Genomic DNA, 11,375 nt, shown 5'->3' with positions numbered 1-11,375 from the left:
CTGTTCTTTGCTTTGTACATGTGAGCAGACTCATTTACTTGGCATATCACTAAGCAGGTTCACTGTCCTCGCCGACGGCATCTTCAATGGGCTCTTTGCACAAATCCCCTACTTCATTTCCTGTATTTCATGTGTGGACGAGCTGATTAATCCAGGTATGCCTGGCCTCTGTAACCACAACGACAGTGGCTAGGCGCACCTGGATTAATCAGTTTATCCAATCATGAAAGACAGGAAACAAAGGAGTGGTGTTACGTTCATGAAGTAGTAAAACTTTATATTTACGTGAGCTTTATAATATATTTTTGTCGATGTTTCTTTTCCTGTGTATTTGTCTCCCCCTGGCGGTTGTAATGTTTTGTATATTCAATTTAAAAAAAGAGATAGATAGATAGTGTTTTGTGCACATTTTTACATGAGGTACACTTAAATTGAGCTGACTGTAATTCTCATAGAGTTCATCTAATACTCAAATTTGCAGTGTTGCAACACGAGGCCACGGCTCACAGTGCAACCTTGTCTCCACATGAACTATCAGCATAACGCTAAACAGCATCAGTGTCCAGTTTTCTGCTGTCTTAATTCCTAAAAGCGCGTATATCATACACCGTTCACAAAGGGACAAATATTTAATATTTTGTGATGGTTTTTCGTCTCTGTGTGACCTGCGATTGTCTGACAACCAGTTCAGTGTGTACCCCGCCTACTGCCCGAAGCCGGCCGGGATAGGCTCCAGCACCCCCGCGACCCTTATGAGGAGAAAGCGATACAGAAAATTGATGGATGGATGGATAAATTGTACTTGTACTTAATTTTTTTCCCCCACCATAAGAGGGCGCCCACTACTTGAGAGTCAAAGTGTGTGATCCCATTTGCATCAACGCAGCTATACAAAATGGTCACAAACGACCAGCATTGTCCACAGAGACTTCATTATTCAACGCAGGTGTCTTCGATAACAAACAAAAAAACGTATTTCCCATACCGGGAGTCGAACCCGGGCCGCCTGGGTGAAAACCAGGAATCCTAACCGCTAGACCATATGGGATGAGTATCAGCCGTTATTACTTCGTAATTACATTACCAACTTAATTGATATTGAGGGAAATGAAACGCCAAACAAGAATAAGCTGGAAATTCACGGTCGATCGCTCCCCTCCAGGCGTATAGGTAACGACAAGGTTGATGATTAGGTGAATTATTCAGGACGAATTATTCATTTGCACTTATCTTATCTGTACACAAGGTGGTGCTATTTGACGCCAGGTAACACGTTACTTTGACCCTCCCGGGGCTGTTGAGTATTATTCATTTAATTAAATAACATTGTTTTAATTGTGATATACAGTATTATGTAATTAATCATCATATTATTAATACAATTAATACATGTTTTTAGTATTATTTACAATATATATATATATTTATAAAATGTATTAATTTAGCATCTTAATTTTTTTTATTACTTCATCTATGAATAACATAGCCCACCAAATGTGCTCACTGTTGTTGTTGTTTTTTTGTTGTTGTTTTTTTTTAAGCAAAATTATTCCGGCGGGAAAAGCCTAATAGCGCATATAAAAAATGAGTTGGTGTTCATCAGAGGCACTTAATTCTTTAATTCTCACCACAGCCACATTCCACCAAGGCAAACACATTATTTACTTATTTTTGTCTCCCCTTTCAAAAAGATTACAACAATTTGATTAACTTGTAGAGGTTATAGCTCACATAAAAGTAGGGAAAAAAAACGTTTTTAAATGATGAAATTATCTTGCTCTATTTTTTCTTACATCATAAAAACATGTCATCTCGAAAAAAATAATAATAAATAAATAAATAAAAACATGTCACCTGAAAAGGAGTGTATTGACTTTTCACATCCACTGAATGTCTGTGACGCAAATACAGGCCTCATTTGCATAAAGGGGAAGCTCACCAGATAGATCGTAGTCTCTTTTTGTCTCTCAGCAATCGCGTCTTCTTCATCATCGTCATCATCATCATCCCGTCGTGATGGAGAATGTGGTGGTGGAGAACATCTACCTGCTGGTGGTCGTCACCCTGGTCAGCGTGGTGCAGAACGGTGAGCAAGGCTTGGACAATCACATCAATGATTTATTGATTTGTTTTCATTTTTTCCCCCCTCCGAATCTTTTTCAAGCTTTCTTCGCCCTCAAAGTGGAGAAGGAGTGCAACAGTCCCGCTTTCGAACGAGTGTCCTGCGCCAAGTAAGAGCCGCTTACATTTGCCTTCGACCACATAGACGTGTTTATTGTTGTCTTTTTATTTAGATTTGACTGTCCAGGAGTCTTTGTGTTTAATCAAACATTTCGGACACTTTTACAAGACTTCCTGTTTCTTCAGCTGGTTGTGCCACTTCTTGTGGCGCAACTAAACTCACTTGGTGAAGCTGCAAATCCCTCCAGGCTTATTTTGGATTTATTAAAATTTGGTGGAAATGTGGCACAGTAACAAACAAATGTCAGAAAAAAAGCCTACTAGAAACATTGGAACTTAATTTGGTGTTAATTAGAGGCACTGAAAATGGTGTCAGGTGTGTGCTGACTCACATTTAAAGGGATACTTGACTTATTTAGCCATTTTTGGCAGTCAAACATTAATATTTAATCGATAATAAATTTGATATTTTCATTGTTTTTTATGTACAATTAGTACCTGTAAAAACACATTTTGCAACTTGCTGTCGACTGAAAATGACATCACAAGGGCTCAGGTAACCAATCACGGCTCAGCTTGTGAATGTCACATGACCAAACCGAGAAAACAGGTGAGCTGTGATTGGTCACCTGAGCCCTTGATGTCATTTTCCGTCGACAGCAAGTTGCAAAATGTGTTTTTAAAGGTACTAATTCTAACGTGAAAAATATAAAATAGACAAAATATTTACTTTTTATTGCTATAATGGGCTAAATAAGTGAAGTATCCCTTTAACATTATTTTGAATGTGATTGATGAATTCTGAACACAACCACAACCTCAGTATAAGAGGGTGTGCACACTTGTGCAACCACATTGTCTCATTTTATTTTTACTTACCCTCTTAAAAAGATTTATTGAGTCGCACAGGTGAGAAGTCACATTAATGAGGCTTGACCTTTTAAATCGCAAATACATGGATATTTCGACAGGAGTGTGTTGACTTTTTATAGTCGCCATATAGACGTATAACTGCGTTATTTTGCTGACCCCCAAATTACAATTGGCGGACTCAAGTTTGAGAAGCAGTTGATTTAGGACTTCCCGTCAGTTGCATAACACGTTATCACTTTGATATCATTACGATTGTCACGCAATCGCTGAGGTAGGACGCTCACGGATGCGCATGTGAGGACACCAAAGGCAGATGACTCAGAGGGATTATTATTATTATTTTTTTGGGCGCTGTTGGGTTGGAGAAGGAGCATGAGTAGAATTTTGAGCAAAATGGGCGCTCACATGAAGACGAAATGTGGGAAAGGTGAAACGCTGTGAATACTTTGCGTAAGCGTTACATTAAGAACTGTATTCCGAGTTAATTCCCAGCATCGCCTTTTGTGTGACTTCCCCGCAGGCGAAACTGTATGGACGCCTACGCCACCTTCCTGGCACTCATGTGGTGCGCCGGCCTCTGCCTCAGCCAAGGTCAATCATTAACACCACACCATCACTAACCTTTTGTTTGCGTGCGTGCGTGCGTGTGTATATTCATGCGTGGGTTGGGCGGAGGTTTGTGCACGTGTGTTTGTTTATGTAAAGGTAGCGTATGATATGCAAACACTTCATGTGACTCTGTGTGGGTGTGGTTTCCCCGTGACCTCGTTTAACTCCATCAAAGGGACGGAATAATCAAAAACAAGGAAACGCTGCATGTGAACTACGAGCATCAATTCTGATTTGATCTTTGAGAATGTAAAATCAATATTGAAGTAAATATCGGCCAATCGGAGTCAGTCCAATTCGACTGGAGGTGTTGGTTAATTAAAGTTGCCCTATTATAAACACACACCAGCTTTTACATTTGTATTCTCAAGAAGCATTGCTCGTACCGAGAGCAGGGCTTCTTTTTGAAAATAGTAATAATAACAATAACAATAATGTGTGTTTTCAAGCTCCTGCTGCGTTTGCTGGCCTGGTGTATATACTGGTGCGACACAAGTACTTTTTGGGCTACATGGGACAAACTTCACAGAGGTAATTTTTCCACATTTCCAAAATTCTACATTTTCATTGAAATGATTCCTGTCAAAATGCACGGAGACTTCCATGTTCCAAACATTTCACAAACTCATTGGAGAAATGAACCACTCTATGTGAGCCTGACAATCATCAATCAATAAAATGCTTATAGACGAAGTAGCCTTAACACTTTCTCTACGTCGGTTGCTATCTTGCCATATGTTAGCATAGCCTCCGTTAGCATACTCGCAAGCCATAACCATTAGCATGTTATGAAGACATACAATTCTAATAAAGTAACCTGAACACTTTCTCTACTCAGGTTGATATATGTTAGCATAGCTGCTGTTAGCATACTAGCAAGACATAACCATTAGCATGTTAGCATGACATGAAATTCTTATAAAGTAACCTAAACACTTTTCTCTACTCAGGTTGCTATCTTGCCATATGTTAGCATAGCTGCTGTTAGCATACTAGCAAGACATAACCATTAACATGTTAGCAAGACATAAAATTCTAATAAAGTAACCAAAACACTTTCTCTATTCAGCTTGCTATCTTGCTACATGTTAGCATAGCAACTCTTAGCGTGTTAGCATGAGGAAGTACTGAGAACAAGCCGGGATCTTATACTTGTGTATCTTTATCTGCCTTGGTGCTTTTGTTACGCATTTTGCTATATGTTAGCATAGCAATATTAGCATGTGAGCATGTTGTCTATTGTTGTTCGTAATAACACCTGAATACATGGCAAGTTATCAAACCCTTATCAAGCACTTTCTCTTATCAAGAGAAAATGTATCAAGCGCTTTCTCTTTTCAGGATGCTACATGCTAGCATTTTCTCAAATTTTTATTTATTTATGTCTCACTGTGTTGTTTACATCTACATTTGCGTGAAGCACTCCAGGCTACCTGTTTGGCAAACGTGTGCTGTTCTTCTTGGTGTTGATGTGCGCACTGGGAATTGTCAACTACCTGCTGGTGCGCTACTGCGGGAGCGACTGTCATAAGGAACTGCTGGAGACCCTCACCAAGGCCGCCTCTGCATTGCTGCTAATCCCTTAGCGAGTTGGCAGTTTAGCACCAACAAAGATGGACCCAACCAACAAAGTCTTTTTTTGCATTTATTCGAACATGCAATAAATACAACAGTGAGTATAAAAGTGTACAAATGCATCACATATATTATACAGTACGATGATAAACAAAAACAGCATAATGCGGCATGTTGACTCAACAAGCTTTCAAGTCGTCATTTGGTTTTCTTCCTCGAGGTTTCCCGGGAGGGGGCATCCAATCACATTTTTCTGCCAGAAGGGGCGAGCCCCCCCAGTACAGCCGCAACTGTTAATCAACAAGAGAAAACACAAAATAGACAAAATATCATCAATCATTTGCGTGTGTGTCTGAGAACATCTCAGCGTAACAATTTTGACACAAAATGGAATTGTGTTTATTCTCTTCACTTATTTTCCGAGAAACAACTCCCACATGATACTTCCGATTTTTCAAATTTTAACTTGCTTCAAAAATTCACGCCTTCCGAGGTATATATCATCTAATTCCACATTACTTACAGTACGAGCACAATTTAACATGAAATATCAACTTTTCCCCATTCATTTTCAATGGAACTGACAAACTTTTTCTAAGTCTCACTTTCCATGCCCACTTCCATACATACAACTGATCATCATTACCAGCTCTCTGAATCTCACGTCTGACAGTGCATTGCAAATATATCCATGGCAATTATGCTTCGTGATATAACTGTAAAACAACTAACTACTGTATCAGGAAATGCATTACAATTTCAGTGAAATTATTAACTGCATGTATTTTTAAAATAAATATGCCATTAGCCATGAACTTGAAAAAGGCAAGTGAGTTCAGTTGTTAGACCAATTTCTTCCCCCATGGAGAACCTGGGTTCAAACCCCGCTTGGACGACATTTTAGTACATTCGATGGTTTGATAACAACTGACTATCGTTTCAGGAAATGGATTTTAATTTCTCTGAAATGATTCAATCCCACTTTAGACAGATTGCAGTTCAAGTTTTCTTGTTATTCGTTAAACTTTCAACTTCAATTAAAACTTTGTAATTTACTTCACAAGGATTCAGCTTAGCAGTCAGCTATTAGCATTCAGCTTTCAGCATTCCCATGCAATTTCTCGAGAAATTTCACTTAGTCTAGTTAATCATATAATGTTTCTCTCTCAGCATTTACACACACAAAAATGCATACATTTCTATGTAATACAGAAGAAGTCAATGAATCTACAGTGGACTGCATAGAGTCCCTCTCCGAACTACTATGTGAATGCTCACCTTGCAGAATTCATGCACATTTTTTTTTTTTTTTATACAATGGAATAAGTGTTACTCAGCTGCATTTATGCAAAACAATATCGTTTTTACATTCTTACACCTTATGATCAGGATCAGAATTGGGTATTTCTTTTTGTTTTCAGTATTCATAGTAAATGTTTTTTGATACACAAAAAGCCCAATGCTTGTCTCAGCATTTACACAAAATAATGTTTGCTTGCGATAAAGTTTCATTATAATAAGGCTCAGAATTGTAAAATGACTTTAGCGTCATTGGTTGTCTCGCTAGATGTTTCTTGAGACAAAATAGAATGAGGATAATGGCTGTCTCTCAGAATTTACACAAAATGATGTTTCTTTGGCCTAAAGTTTTACGACAATCAGGTTCAGAATTGCAACATTGCTTTTAACCTCAACGTTTGTCTCAGTATTAAGCGTTCAAACTAACAACAGAATGAATGTAATGTTCAATTCTCAGCCAGCGGTGTCAGAAATGCGAGTCGAACCTTGAATTTCCTCTTGCTGAATCCCAGCCAGTGCGACAAATCAAAGAGTGCGTCTGTGTGGTATTTGAGCGTGAAGGAGGCATCAAGCCACTCCGCTCTGGTTCCGGCCATGTTGCGGTCCGCCCACGTTCGCAACGTGTCGGTCAGATCCACCTTGGGGGCGGACTCAACCGTTAGCTTTTTAAAACTCATTCACTGCCTTTGACAAGTATACTTGTCAATTGTATTTTTTAGAGTGGTGCTAAATGGGGGCGAATCTGAGCATGCTCCACTGTAAATATCAAACTTGGAAACAACTTTACTGATGCCCAACCACCGGTAGATGACATCATTGCCCCATTTTATAGGAAATAAACACAGTTTCAGAGTCCATGGGAGAAATGGCTGTATTTTGGCAAACCTACATTTTTCTGCTGTCAATTATAAAAGAACGGGACGGGACAAAAAGTAGGGAGTCTATTCTGTTATTTGGTAGATTCGGTTTATATATAATTATTGAATGTAATATCACGTGAGTATTGGAAATGTAAAAATTTTCTATAATGACTGGCAGTGAATGAGTTAAAACAAGGACATCATTCATCATTTTAGAGTTTTTTTTTTTACTCACTTCCACATTGTAGCTCTCACCCGCCACAGACGAGATGGTCCAGTCCAGACCCGCCTCAATGTGCCACCGGACCATCGGGTCGGCACCGCGCAGGCATACGACGTAGCGCTTAGCAAACTCTGCAGGGAATCAGCAGCAATGTTTTCGAACGTACAATCGCATGCGCGTGATGCTCATCTCTCAGCGTTTGGCATACTGTACCTGCGCTTTCAGGCGTGCGCATGGTCACCAGCATGAAAATGTTTTTGGATACCAAGCTCCTTCGGAAGTCGCTGTACTGCCACAAGTTTCTCACTTTGACACACCTGTTTAGTTTGGAAAAAACAAACAAACATGACTTCAATTTGTATTTTTTCATGTCACATTTATCACTTACTTTAATTCTTATATTTTCATGTCACATTTATAACTTAAACACAAATGAAATGTGTACTTTCATGTCAACAATTTATCACTTTGTTAAAAAAAATACGCGTAAACATTTATTGTGACTGAAACAGAACTTTAATTAAAAATGTATCACTTTGTTGAAACACAAATTACTGACGCCAATATTTTTCACAACTTCAATTTTTAACGTCAGCATTTATTGCTTTAATTCTTCTATTTGCGTGGAAACTTTCCATTTATTGATTAACCCCGTCTCCAAACCAACCTGCCCAGCGAGCCGTGGAAGACGACGCTGCCGCCCGCCGACGTGTCGCAGGGGTCGGCCAACAGCAGGCTGTTGTCGGGGTCCCCGCGGACGACTGTGCACAGCGGGTTGCTCTCCACCGAAAATCCGCTCGGGGGTCTCCGGAGAAACTCGTGAAGCTCCGTTACTGTCATCCTTGACTGTTCGACTTGTTCTTCTTGTCCCATCTTGACTTCTTGATCGCTCGCTATAATGTTTTGACGGTGGCTACTCAGCGCCTCGTTTTTATTACGCCGCCAAGCCCGTCACGTTGAGAGCGTGCCACTTCCGGGCTCTTGACAAAATAAAACGAAACAAAACGCCTTTCCGTCTAAATACTTCGGCTTGATTGAAGTCTCCTAAAATTGAAAATTTGATAAACGTCTTCCTTAAATTTATCACTTAAGTTCATTTTAAAATCTTGAATTTGATAAAAGCAGCCTCGAAAGTCTTAACATTGACAGTTTTCTTTTTTCTTTTTTTTTTTCAAATAGAAAAAATGTCTTAAATGTCACTAAAGTGACCTCAAAAACTCGATTTGATTAAACCGTCTTAAAATATAACTACCAAAATGTAATTACAGTAAGCTCCAGTTGGTGATGTGTGTTTGAAAATCTGACATTTACAAAAACAAAAAAAAAGTTACGTGCCCTTATTTTGAAAGCAGCCCAAGAGCGTTTGCTCCTATTGCTTCCACTCACGTGTACTCAACCAAAGTGGGTCACTGCTCTGCAAATAAATACTGACACACACACAGCTCCATGAGCCACGCGGCAGGGATGGTGCTACATATGGGCTTGATGGGGTTATAACCCCCCTCATTCATCTGTGTAACCCAGTTGAGCATTTGAATTGATATTGTAAAAATATTTACAAATTCCTTTCTCCTTTACCTGCCAGCTGAGTAGAAGTACTTGTGGCTACAGCAAGTTTGAGCCACTCAATCAGTGAGTCAACCAGAGTGACTTTATCTCATTTATATGTTTTTATTGCAGAGCGACAACATTCCGGGCTTTTTGGCTCCATGACTTGTTTGCTCACGCTGGCCGGTATTTGTCTTTTTTGTCTCCACCGGGGCGCCCGGCTCTTGAAGTCACATAAAGACCTCGTTTTACTGCCTCCTTTATCTGTTTGCACACTTTGCCCTCCTCATTGTAACAACAAAAACTTCGCCTCACTGCTGTGTACTTTCCCACTTGCTCTCAGTGTTTTTCCTCTCCCTGCAACTAATTGAGGAAAACTTTTTTTTTTTTTTTTTTTAGTTTATGTGGTCTAAACTGTTTGACTCATGTGCTCCAGATTACTGCAAGCCATTGAGGTTGTGGCCTTTTCGAGACATTTTTGGCCCCCAGGTTTGCAAGTCATTACAAGCATTGCTTGTAAAAACATCATCTTTTTCTTGTTAAAAAATACAATTATGTTAAAATTATGCTTTTGTGTTGACACAAGAGGTATTTTTGAAAAGCTAAATGAAAAACCTTAAATGTTTTTCCTCAAAAGTTGATGTTTTTGACCTCGTAAATGACTGAGATTTCGCTCTCCGCAAATGACATATTTTTTCTCACAAAATTACATGTTGTTTTCCCTAATAAATTACATATTTTTTTTCTTAGAAATTGCATGTTTTTCTTGTAAATTATGTTTTCTCATAAAATACCACCCTTATAAAATTGCATTTTTTTCCCTCAGAAAATTACATACGTTTCTTGACAATATTAAATATTTTCTTCATATGATACCCCCCCCCCCCCCCCCCCTCACACGTTTATTCCCGAAAATTCAATATTGTTGTGAGTGAGGATGGGTGTGTTTGTGTTTATGAGAAAGCAAGTTACGCTTTTGGCCTTTGCACTCACGTGTGATAAGATGATATAAGATGTTACATTTACTGTCCAACAGCATTCCAAACAGGCATAGACAAACACATAGAGCTTATAGTGTAAAAAAATAATAATAATAAAATTAAATTTAAAAAAGTTGTGGCCTGTTGGTTTAAAAGAAAAACAAAAAACAAACAAAAAAAATAACGTTGTTAATAGGCTATACAGTTTAGGAACAAAATCCTCTAGACACTAAAAAAAAAAAAAAGTCCCCTCTTATATCCATTTATGTGCAGAATCGATCAAATAACTGGTCTCTAACTCCGGAATCAGTCATTCCAGTTAGGAACAGAATTTCGGTAAAGTTATAAGTGGACATCCGTTTCCAGTACAAGCGGACCTACTGATGAGTAGAAGACGACGACGATTCTTTGGAGGTCCTCCAGGGGTCGCAAAAGCTGCGCAATAAACGATGACTTCCATAGTGACTTGATGAAGGCAAAAAAAACAAAACGTTTTTTTTTAGACGAATGTTGATTTTACACCAACGAACGACCGACGTGCCACATTTAATTACTAATGCATTCGTCTGTGTTCTTCTTTTGTTTCGGTGAGAGAGGATATTATGCCCGCAGCTAGCCAGCTAACTGGGCTAACTAGCAGCAAACATGAGCCGGAGGTTGGGTCAACATAGCCTTCAAAATAAAAGCAAATAATACCGAGCAGCTGACGTCTTAGTTAGAGCACGAAAATAAAATATGACACAAGCGTAAGAAAAAATATTTAAGGTCTCATATTTGACATACGTTCTATTTGGTGTTTCACTAACGTAGGACGAACGGTGCCTGGACTTTAATTTGAAATCCAAAACAGGAAAATCTATCAAACGATCGAATAACGCTGTGGTGATAACAGATCAGTAAAAATAAAATACAAAAAAATAAAATAAAAATAAAAAAATAACCCCAAACCCCACAATAAAAAAAACTTGGCTATGTATTACATCAGTGCACAAAATAATCCACTAGTTGAGCACAAAACCAACAAATTGTGAATTTCACCCCAAATTAAAAACGGATACTGCTGTCATTTTTTTTTTTAATTATTATTATTTCAGTAATTGTCAAGTTTCACTCTCATAGCTCACTCTCAGTTTCGCAACTCTATTCATTTTCTTCATTTTTGTGTCTATCATTCTTCGAAAAGTGGTCTTTAAAAAGTATGGAAAATTCTTAAATTCGATATAAGTG

At 38.6% G+C, this 11,375-nt stretch overlaps 2 protein-coding genes and 1 non-coding gene across 4 annotated transcripts in view; 1 reads left to right on the top strand and 2 right to left on the bottom strand.

Annotated features, from left to right (window-relative positions):
* The window catches only part of alox5ap (arachidonate 5-lipoxygenase-activating protein), a 49,200-nt gene extending 43,546 nt beyond the window's left edge, over window positions 1-5,654 (top strand). The window contains exons 1-6 of one of the 2 annotated variants that reach the window (XM_077504761.1): window positions 636-1,170; window positions 1,972-2,086; window positions 2,165-2,231; window positions 3,575-3,645; window positions 4,113-4,194; window positions 5,084-5,654. In XM_077504761.1, the coding sequence (XP_077360887.1) occupies window positions 2,017-2,086; window positions 2,165-2,231; window positions 3,575-3,645; window positions 4,113-4,194; window positions 5,084-5,249 (456 nt within the window). In that variant the 5' untranslated portion in view covers window positions 636-1,170; window positions 1,972-2,016 and the 3' untranslated portion in view covers window positions 5,250-5,654. Of the gene's footprint in view, window positions 1-635; window positions 1,171-1,971; window positions 2,087-2,164; window positions 2,232-3,574; window positions 3,646-4,112; window positions 4,195-5,083 lie in introns of those variants that run through there. The other variant, XM_077504760.1, reaches the window with a different exon arrangement.
* trnae-uuc (transfer RNA glutamic acid (anticodon UUC)) lies at window positions 977-1,048 on the bottom strand. Its single transcript has one exon. It is a non-coding gene; the product is annotated as a tRNA-Glu (tRNA).
* Window positions 5,296-8,618, bottom strand: medag (mesenteric estrogen dependent adipogenesis). Its single transcript, XM_077504759.1, has 5 exons — window positions 8,288-8,618; window positions 7,834-7,937; window positions 7,633-7,751; window positions 7,023-7,175; window positions 5,296-5,528 (listed from the first exon to the last, which is right to left on the bottom strand). Exons 1-5 carry the CDS (start codon window positions 8,491-8,493, stop codon window positions 5,418-5,420), a joined length of 693 nt encoding a protein of 230 aa, XP_077360885.1. The 5' UTR covers window positions 8,494-8,618; the 3' UTR covers window positions 5,296-5,417.
* Between the last annotated feature and the right edge of the window lie 2,757 nt (window positions 8,619-11,375).

The sequence above is a fragment of the Festucalex cinctus genome, chromosome 18, assembly GCF_051991245.1.
Source record: "Festucalex cinctus isolate MCC-2025b chromosome 18, RoL_Fcin_1.0, whole genome shotgun sequence".
In the NCBI taxonomy this organism is placed as follows: Eukaryota; Metazoa; Chordata; class Actinopteri; order Syngnathiformes; family Syngnathidae; genus Festucalex; species Festucalex cinctus.
The sequence above is the reverse complement of the archived record's forward strand: the minus strand, read 5'-3'. Positions and strand labels throughout refer to the sequence as shown.